This window comes from Poeciliopsis prolifica, unplaced genomic scaffold (genome assembly GCF_027474105.1).
Source record: "Poeciliopsis prolifica strain line A6 unplaced genomic scaffold, Auburn_PproV2 SCAFFOLD034, whole genome shotgun sequence".
NCBI classification, from domain to species: Eukaryota; Metazoa; Chordata; class Actinopteri; order Cyprinodontiformes; family Poeciliidae; genus Poeciliopsis; species Poeciliopsis prolifica.
In genome coordinates, this window is record NW_026562409.1 from 743,298 (window position 1) to 753,396 (window position 10,099).

The following is a 10,099-nucleotide window of genomic DNA, read 5'->3' on the forward strand; positions in this document are numbered from 1 at the left end:
TGGAAGGAGCAGCGGCGAACCGGGCCGAAAGGCGCCGGTCCTGTTTTCCTCTGATGGACCGGCTGGTTGTATCTCCTCACTGGGGAACCAAGGCAACGTTTGGACCTTGGGTTCTGTTGGACCCACCTCAAAAAGGACCCTGAATGAAGGGTTCAGGGCTGCTCAGAGGATCCTGGTTCCCCAGTTGTTCCTGCCCACTGTGGCCACATGCTTCCTCCTCAGCAGCAGGGACTTGATGTTCCGTGTTGGTTCTGGATGACAGGAGTTATTTTCTCCTTGAACTCCTTCACCAGCAGGTCCATCATACCTGCTGCGGCAGGTGGAAACATTCCTGCTTCGACCCGTTGTTCACGGATCTCTGGATGAGGATCAACTTTTCTGACTGGAGTTGCATGAAAAGGTTTGGCTTCTAACCAGAGTGGAAAACTCACAGCTTGTGTGGAGCAAACAGAGTCATCAGGCGCAGCGTGTTTCATCCTGCTTGGTGGAGTTTTATTCATCTGAGTGTCCACAGAGCCGGATGGTCCGATCGGACCTTGGGTCGTCACCTGCAGCGTTTCCAGCCAAAAGCAGGGAGATCCGTAACATGACCAGGAAGGAGCGGCCATTTTATTCCTGCATGTTCCCGGACCGGTCAGATGCTAGTGCTAAATGCTAGGCCATTAGCATAAGCTAATGTTAAAGTGCTAACTTCAGCCATGTTGGTGCTCGCCGTGTGTCAGCGACAGCAGGAAACAGAGAGCATGATGGTCCAGTGTGACGTTTCTGCCTTCAGACGCTCTGACTCCGCCCACTGAGGGGTCATGACCTCTGCTACCCATCCTGAATGAAGACTAACATCTTTCATCACTGGAGACGTTGTCCTTGACACCCACCTGGAGATCTGATCTCAGGTCTTTATGTTTCTCTGCCGTCAGCAGAGCGTTGATTGACCTTCAGGGCGGCAGCTGCCCCGGCGCCGCCCCCCACTGAGACGTTTCCACTAATCCATCACCGCGGCGACAGCCTCGCTGATTGTGGGACTTTATGACCTTTAGTGGAAGTTCAATCAGAACCAAAGTTCAGCTTCTCCCCCCGTCCTACATGTTGGTGTTTGGACTGCCGGGTTCTGCAGGTTCTGGTTCATCGCGGTTCTGCCGCTGCAGCTTCTGTTACAACTCAGATAACTGGAGCGGCTGAGAAAACACCGGCGGAAACTCCCTGAAGCAGCAGAGACAGAAAACCCTGAGAGCCCAGATCAACGTTCCTCTGCAGATCAGAGCTTCAGACTGATCCTTCAGGGCTCTGGCTGCTTTTGTTACAAATCTGACTCTATAGATTTAATTCTGCAATGTGTCACGTAGAACCGTCTCATCCCCTCTTTGCTCATTCCCAGCATTCATCCTACTCTACCCCTACCCGACTCTATTGGCTGCAACGTCCGGCAGTCGTCCAGCCGGTTCTGGACTCAAACCGTCTCACTCAGACACGCCCCCTGGTGGTGAGTCACTGGCTGACGTTGATCAAGTCATCTCTGTTTTGCTCATGTGATTCATCAGAGACGTGAACTGGGCCGGGTTCCTCCGCTCGGCCTGCGGGCGGTTTGCTGCTGGACTGAGGAAGAGGAGGAGCTGCCAGCAGATCTCGCTCAGGAGGCGGCAGAGCTGCAGAACGTTGTGGCTGTTAAAGGTTCTTCTTCCTTTTCTCAGTCCGTTGCGTTCAGCTGGATTTCTGCTCCACTTTTGTCTCCAAACTTGTCTGTCTTCATTGAGGTTTTTGAAGTATTTCCATCACATAAGTTTGGCCTTTGACTAGGCCACAGCAACACCTTTGTTCTTCGCCACATTTGGATCAAGTCTTGGTGCTGCACCCTGGACCTGAAGTAGAACCACAGATCCGGACCAAGAACCAAAACCCAAGAACCAAGAACCAAATCCCAAGAACAAAGAACCAAATCCCAAGAACCAAGAACCAAGAACCAAGAACCAAGCTGCTGCTTCATCAGAATGAAAACGGTAAGAGAATCCTGCAGTAAGGCTGCCCTCCTGTGGCTGTGTGGAGGTACTGCATGTTGGAGGAAGGGCCGTTAGAAGCTGCAGAGCCTCCAAACATCCATCCATTTCCTGATCACCCTTCTCCATAACGGGGTCAGGAGTTGCTGCTGCCTCTCCAGCTGCGTTCCGGGCGAGAGGCGGGGTCACCTGGACAGGTGGACAGGTCACCTGTGACAGACAGGGCAACACAGAGACAAACAGGACAAACAACCACACACACGCACACACACACACACACACACACACACACACACACACACACACACACACACACACACACACACACACACACACACACACACACACACACACACACACATCGAGGAAGAATTTGGGAAGACCAATTAACCTGACAGTCATGTTTTTGGACCGTGACAGGAAGCCGGAGAACCCGGAGAGAACCCAGCATGCAGAAAGACCCTGGCCCGGGAATCGAACCCAGAACCTTCTTGCTGCAAGGCAACAGTGCTACCAACTGTGCCACTGTGCAGCCTGAGCCTCCAAACAGGGCAGATAAAAAGAAAAACTAAATGTTCATTATATGAGAACTTTGTTTTTAATCATTTCTAAAACCCCATTTTAGTTGTTTTTATATTGCTTTATTATAGAGCTGCCCGGATATTATTCATTGTAATAATGAACTTTATTAAAATCATAAATAATCAGCTGTTTTTATTTGGAAGAATGCCAGAGAAAATAGATTTATATTTGTGATTTTAGCCAAGCTGTTCTCCTCATCCAGACAGAACTGAGGCTTAAATCACTTCATCTGGTCAAATGCATAAAAAGCAAATCGTTCAGATCCAGAACCTGATGGAATGTTAAAGAAACTTCTCAGATTTTCTGAGTATTTTACAGAAATCTGGGTTTTCTTCACGGATCTGAAGGCTGACTTCCTTTAACTTTAACTGTCTTTACAAGAACCGACCACTAGAGGGCGACACCGCTGACAACTGAAGGGTCTGAAGTTTCTTTTAAAGCAGAGAGAAATTAACATCAGTGAGTCATGACCTCATAAACCAGGCTCATAAAAATGTCTTCAGTTTTAGGTCCATTCCAGCAGACTTTATAAAAATGTGTGAATTATTTCAGTAAAACGGCCAATCATTGCAAAAAGCTCCAGAAATAATTCATTTCCTCCCCTGTGACATTACAGCAAAGCGTCATTTTCTATTTCAGAAGCAGCAAATTGCTGATTTGAAGAAATGAAAAATATGACAAAATGAAAGCAGGAGGAAACAAGCTTCCTGCTCCATCTGCAGCAGGAAGCTTAACAAAATATTTAACACATTTGCTTAAGGCACCAAAATGGCCGACAGCAGTTCTGGGTCCGCCAGAGGAAAATTTCCCAGGAGCAGATTCAACCCGACGGCAGAGGAATGACCAGAGCCCTACAGGCCTTGGTTAAAGGTCAAAGGTCATGATCATGGACCAGTGTGAATGAAAGCCTCTGTTGCTCAGTTTAAACTATAATTTGAAGGCCGGACGTCTCCCAACCTCTGGATGGTTCCATCCGGGTCATGAAAGGAAGAACCTGGAGCCGGAATGTGGAGAAGCTGCAGGGAAACTGTGGGGAGGAAGATCCAAGCAGAGGATCCGTCTCTACTCACGTTTATTACATTTTACTTTTCTCTGGTTCCTCTGTTATTCCACCACCGTCAAATCGCTGCTAGTTTACCTGAACTTTGTGTCACTTTTTTTTGGAAGTTTATCTTTTCTCTGATCACCTGGTTGTGGATCTCATCTTTTAAAAGTTTATTGTTTTCTCCTCATTTTGTTCTTTTTGATCTGAGTTTTAATGGATCTGTTGTCTAACCGGATCTTCACTCGTTTGGCTAATCGAGGTTCATTAGCTCATTTCCTCCTGCTGTGAAGCATGGCAGTGGAGGGTTGATGACGTGGGCTTGTTTTACAGCCATCGAATAGACCTTCTGTCCTTAGAGCTGAAGCTTGGGCCAAACATTGGTCTAGTCAAAGTCCAGACCTCAGCCTGACTGAAAAGCGGACCTTCAGGTTGGGTTTATCTCGTGTTCTGGATCACTTTCTGTTATTCTAGATCTGAACATTGATCCAAACCCAAACCAGCCGGTTCTGGACTTCAGCAGAACCAACAGAACCAGAGGAAACACAGAGATGTTGCTCAGTGGAGTTTTATTGAAGAGAGCAGCGGCTGTTCAACGTCTCATGAGTATTCCTGGGATTCGGTGATGACCTCTCCGTTCTCCGACGTCTCCTTGGTCACGATCACCACCTTCCTGGTCGTCTTTGTAGACGAGGAGGAAGAGGAGCTGAGGAAGAGGAGGAAGGATTAGACTAACCTGGAGACTTCACTGCAAAAACACAAAGTCCTGCCAAGTATTTTCTAGTTTCTAGTGCAAATGTCTGAGTAAATTTAATTTACCAAGAACTAACTTACAAGTAACTTTTCAGCAGGATATAGAAATTTGTTTTAAGAAAATAATTTCCTAATATTGATGAGAAAGTTTTAGATCCGATGGCTGATTATTTCACAACATGGGAAAAATGTTGTGTAACAAGTGAAATAATCAGCCATCAGATCTAAAACTTTCTCAATATTAAGGAATTATTTACTCCTGTATTTTGTTGAAAAGTTGCTTGTAAGTTAGTTTTGTCTTATTTCATGAATACAAAAATATTTTCAGAAGAAACTAGACCAAAGATACTTGGTAAGTTTTCTGTCTCACCTGCCGCCTCCCTCTCCGTCCAGCAGGCGGCGGTATTCTGCGATCTCCATCTCCAGGCGGGTCTTCATGTCCAGCAGCACCTGGTAGTCCTGCCTCTGCCGCTCCAGGTCGGCCCTCAGCTGCACCAGCTGACCCTCCAGAGACGACACCTGGTTCTGGAAGCCGCCCAGCATGTTGCTGTACCTGCTCTGCGTTTCCGCCAGCGTTGCCTCCAGAGATGCTTTCTGCAGGAGTGAGAGCAACATTAGAGAAAGCACGGCAGCAGAAGAAGAGTTGAGCAGCTTTCAGAGACGCACCATGCTGAGTTGTGACTGGAGCTCGATCTCCAGGTTTTGCAGCGTCCGTTTGACATCTGAGATCTCGGAGCGAGACGTTTGGAGCGTTTCTGTGCTGACGGCGGTTTCTTTCTGAAGCTCCTCAGACTGAAAACAGAAAACAAAGAAAATCAGCATTTATGCAGATGACACTCTGCTGTCACCACTAAGGCTTTTCTCTCTGATATGTAAAAAATGTTTTTGTTTTTGTTTAGGAGTTTAAACTTCAAGCCTTTACATGCAGTTCCATCTGCTGCCTCTAGATGGTGACATAAATGTCCCAAAAGTATAGAAGGCCAAAGGTGCCATAACCTAATAAATTAATTAAATGCATCTATTTTTTAAGATGTCTTAAAATGGGTTAAGTGTATTAAAGATTTTATACTTAAATATTATAAATTTAAAAAAGTAATAATATGATTCCATTGTGAGCCAAGCCCATTGTGGGCGGGGCCAACACTGAACCACCTGATTCATATTCAACATAATTAGACATTTATTGTATTGATTGTTTTCATGAAGTTATTTTATTATTTTTGTTATGATCATATTATTATTTAAATCAGTAATCTGATTATTTAATAATTACATAATTATACAATAAATATATTTATATAATAGAGGTAAGGAAATAAATATATTACATTGATATAAGAAATATGAATAATGTAATTATGTGATTAATTCCATTAATTACTAATATAATATATTTTATTGATTAAGTTTTTATGCTTACATTTATAATAATTTTATTAATTATTCAATGCATTGATTAAATACTACAATGTGTTATTATTTATAATAACACATTGTTATAATTTCATTCTTGATAACTTCAGATATTTGTTCATTTTTTCCAAATTCTGATTGTTAAAGATAATTTTTCATTGTGGCCCTTATGGAGCTCCGTAGGGAACCGTTTCCTGGACTTCCTGTGTTTTCAGCAGAACCGATGCTTCATCCTCACCTTGGCCTGGAACCAGTTCTCCAGGTCCTTGCGGCTCTTGGCGGCGACGCCCTCATAGTGTTCTCTGATTTCCTCCATCATGGCGGTCAGATCCGGCTGCTGCGCCGCTTCCACCTCCACGTTGACCTGCCCGCCCACCTGTGACCTCATGCCGAGCAGATCCTGCAGGATGACATGAGTTAGCCCGAAGCTTGGCCCCGAAGCTCGGCTCCGTCTCGTCTCGGCTCACCTCCTCGTGGTTCTTCTTCAGGTAGATCAGCTCCTCCCTCAGAGACTCGATCTGCATCTCCAGGTCGGACCGGGCCAGCGTCAGCTCGTCCAGGAGCCTCTTCAGCCCGGCGATGTCGGCCTCCACCGACTGCCGCATGGCCAGCTCGTTCTCGTACCTGCAGCAGAAACGGGTCCACTGATCAGCAGTGAACAGCCAGGTTTCCACCGACAGGCTGCTGTTTGTGGACTCACTTCACCCTGAAGTCATCGGTGGCCAGCTTGGCGTTGTCGATGGAGAGGTGCAGAGAGCCGTTGACCCGGGTGGCATCGATGATCTGAGAGGAGGACAGACACGGTTTAAAGCAGCTTTCTGAGCCTGAACATGGAAACGAGAGTCAGATGATGCAGGTCAAGGTGAGGAGCGAGGCCCGGCGGGCGGGTTCTGGTGGTTCTGGGTGTGGTGGCTCCAGTTTCCTCCAGCAGGAAGAGGATCCTGCAGCGGGCGTGGCCCAGGCCGGCAGGATTTCAGGCTTTGTGTTCTTACAATGGAGCATCATCAGTTTCTCTGCCCTGACCTAAAACCAGAACCAGAAGCTGGACTCACCTGGGTCTGCAGGTCGCTGATGACGGTGTAGAACCTGGAGTAATCCTGGCTGGCAGGTTGGGCCTTCTTGTCCAGGAACTCCCGGATCTTCTTCTCCAGGTCGGTGTTGGCCGCCTCCAGGCTGCGGACCTTCTCCAGGTAGGAGGCCAGCCGGTCGTTCAGGTTCTGCATGGCCGCCTTCTTGTTGTCGGAGACGTCCAGGGCATCGGACAGGCTGAAGCCCCCGCCTGCAGCGAAGCCCCCGCCTGCAGCGAAGCCCCCGCCTGCAGCGAAGCCTGCGCCTCCTCCGCCTGCAGCAAAGCCTGCGCCTCCACCAGACGCGAAGCTTCTGGAGGCGGTGCTGCTGGAGATCCGGACCCCGGAGCCGCCGGCGCCGCCGTAGACGCTGCCAGCCCTCATGGAGCCCAGGCGGCCCCCGCTGGAGTAGGAGGAGGAGCGGGTGGAAAAGATGGTGGCCATGCTGGAGGAGTTCTGCTGCCCTGGGTGGAGGAGAGGAGAATGCAGCGGCGGTCGGGCGGAGCCGCCTTTATGCTGCTGCAGGGGGAGGGGTTCAGGTAACACCCCCCACCCACTGCAGCCCGGTGACAAACTGCAGCAGGAATGTGAAATGAAATCAGCTGCAGGGCGTGAGGGACGTCTTCCAGAACCAGAACTGGTTCTTATCAGTCCTGGACCCCCCCGTCCTGATCCAGACTCGTGTCCCGACCCGCCTGCTCTGCCGCTCTGGGCCCTGCAGGTCTGCACACATCTCCACCAGCTCTGGTCTCTTATTGTGCAACCAGACAATGAAACGCTGCCTTTGTTCGCTCTGCTGAGACTGAGCCTGGAACCAGAACAGAACCAGAACCAGAACTCTCCAGAGATCCAGAAGGCTTGATGTTTGGTCCGTCTGGAGTCACAGCCTCTGTGTTTCCGGATCAGAAAGGTTCTGGATCAGAAAGTTTCCTTTGTCCAGTAAAACTCCTCATTTCCATATCAGTCTCATGTTTCCCTGTCAAATATTTGGCTCCTTTCTTTAAATGCAAATATTTGCAGGTTTCATCTCATCCTCATCTGTCATCAGAGGAATCGCTTGTGAAATATTTCCTCTGGCTGTGAAACAGTAAAGCTCCATGCCATCATCATGCCTCCTCCACCGCCGTGCTTTACAGCTCAGATTCCCACCAGAACCTCCGAACTCTGAGTCTGGATCACAGAAATCACGAGTAAACTTTAAATTCTCTCCTTCTGAGACGATTTAAAATTACATTTTAGAACACATAGAAATACATTTTAAGAGTTTTTGTGGTTTAGGAAACTCCTGGCTACAGAAACAGGAACTAAACCCTGATTTATTCAGACTCTGGGACGTTTATACCTGGAGTTACCGGTATAAACCCTATGTACTGGCTCCAGCACAATAACAAATCAATCAAATTGGTTGATTTTTGCAGGTTAGCTAACCACTGTGACCCAGAAGAAAAGGTTTTGGTGTCGATGCAGAGAATGCAGACGTGTTAATGTGGTTTGTGTTTCTGCTTCAGGTCCAGGATGACGAACAGGAAGAACCAGGTCACTTTATTCTGCAGGCGTCTCTGTTGCTGTGTCAATATTTTGGCCTAAATCTGATGATGACAGAAACTCCTGTATGTGTCGGGTTCTGAAGCAGAAACTAACTTGAAGCTTTTCTGAGGTCTAGAAAACAGTAGACATCCCGTCCTTGTTTTCAGGACACAAAAAGCCTGTCCTGAGGGACAGAAAGCAGTTTTCTGTGTTGACCAGAGCAGGTCTGAGCTGCTGCCTCCTCATCTTGACCCAACAGAGCCTTGATTCTTACATGAATCTGCCACATAAAAGTCCAGAATCAGGGTTTGTGTCTGGTTGGTTCTGAGCTCTTCAACCTGAGGAGTTTTCAACAACAGCGGCTATGAAGCAACACTTTAACTCAGTTCTGTGCTGCTGTCCCTGTGATGGGAGGAGACAGTCTGATATTTTTAGCATTTAACAGCCTGAACAACTGAAAACGTTTTTCAGTCTCCCAGGAACCAGCACAGCCGAGCTCATGTACAATTTGGAGGTGAACGTGCTTTTCGTCTGCAGGGAGCCTGTCTGTGGCAGGAAGTGTGAACTATGTGAAGCACAGCAGGGGGCCTGTTCATGTCCTGCTGGGTGAAGCCAGTGGATGTTTCTTACTGCCGTTCGCAGCGACATGAAGTCAGTCCTGGTTTAGGAACAGTTGCTGCTACCGTGATGAAAAAGCCCATCTGAAGTTTGGATGTTTTCTGACGTGAACCTCGACGGACAGAGCAGATCAGCATCGTCTGCAGATCCCTGTGAGGGATTCACTCAGCCTTGAATTAGGCCCCATTTGGCCTCTTTGTGTCGCTTTGTTGCCTGCAGGCAGTGAAAACTCTGCTGGTTGAACAAAGGATCCTGCCACGCCCTGCTGACCTCATTAACTGGTTCCCAGCTCCTTGCAGGTGCTGCAGCGTTTCTCCCCCTGCTGAGGAAAGTTTCCTCCAGCCAAACGTCTTCAACCCAATAAACATTTCTTGAGCGCAGCTCCGAATCAGGTCAGTTAGAATCTGTGGTGCAGCAACATCTACTTTCTAGTGAAAGTCTGAACCCGCGACAGTCGCTGGGCGACTGCAGGGAAGTGGAGGGACTGATTGATATCATTTGGTAATAAACAGATAAAACTAAATTTTGTTATCAGTCTTTCATTTGATGTGATTGATAAATAATATGGAAGTACGCAGTTATTGATGTTCTACTGTAGAGTCTGGAGGGAAGCAGAAAAGGCTGTGGTGGATCAGACATCTGCAGGGTTCAGGACATCGGACCTGAGGACCGACTGATGGACCTGCAGCACCTTCACCTGCAGCATCGTCACCTGCAGCATCGTCACCTGCAGCACCGTCACCTGCAGCACCGTCACCTGCAGCACCGTCACCTGCAGCACCTTCACCTGCAGCACCTTCACCTGCAGCACCGTCACCTGCAGCACCTTCACCTGCAGCACCGTCACCTGCAGCACCTTCACCTGCAGCACCGTCACCTGCAGCACCTTCACCTGCAGCACCTTCACCTGCAGCACCTTCACCTGCAGCACCTTCACCTGCAGCACCTTCACCTGCAGCATCGCACCTCACCTTCACCTGCACCACCTCACACACCGTCACCTGCAGCACCGTCACCTGCACACCTTCACCTGCAGCACCGTCACCTGCAGCACCTTCACCTGCAGCACCTTCACCTGCAGCATCTTCACCTGCAGCATCGTCACC

General features: G+C 48.4%; 1 protein-coding gene across 2 annotated transcripts; it reads right to left on the minus strand.

Moving 5' to 3' along the window:
• Nucleotides 1-4,167: 4,167 nt before the first annotated feature.
• On the minus strand, nt 4,168-7,348 carry LOC129373773 (keratin, type I cytoskeletal 13-like). 2 transcript variants are annotated; one of them, XM_055051854.1, is made up of 8 exons: nt 7,097-7,347; nt 6,834-7,060; nt 6,482-6,564; nt 6,249-6,405; nt 6,020-6,181; nt 5,035-5,160; nt 4,739-4,962; nt 4,168-4,321 (listed from the first exon to the last, which is right to left on the minus strand). In XM_055051854.1, exons 1-8 carry the CDS (start codon nt 7,290-7,292, stop codon nt 4,216-4,218), a joined length of 1,281 nt encoding a protein of 426 aa, XP_054907829.1. In that variant the 5' UTR covers nt 7,293-7,347; the 3' UTR covers nt 4,168-4,215. The 2 variants fall into 2 exon arrangements, with proteins under 2 accessions (XP_054907829.1, XP_054907828.1); XM_055051853.1 differs by having other exon boundaries at nt 6,834-7,348.
• Nucleotides 7,349-10,099: the final 2,751 nt, after the last annotated feature.

Bases quoted from the DNA above. Each gene is read 5' to 3' on its own strand.
- LOC129373773 (XM_055051853.1), bottom strand. From the start codon at position 7,292: ATGGCCACCATCTTTTCCACCCGCTCCTCCTCCTACTCCAGCGGGGGC. The intron at 6,565-6,833 runs GTGAGTCCAGCT...TCCTCCTCTCAG, and splicing joins TCAGCGACCTGCAGACCCAG to ATCATCGATGCCACCCGGGT. The intron at 4,963-5,034 runs GTGCGTCTCTGA...TCACTCCTGCAG, and splicing joins TCCAGTCACAACTCAGCATG to AAAGCATCTCTGGAGGCAAC.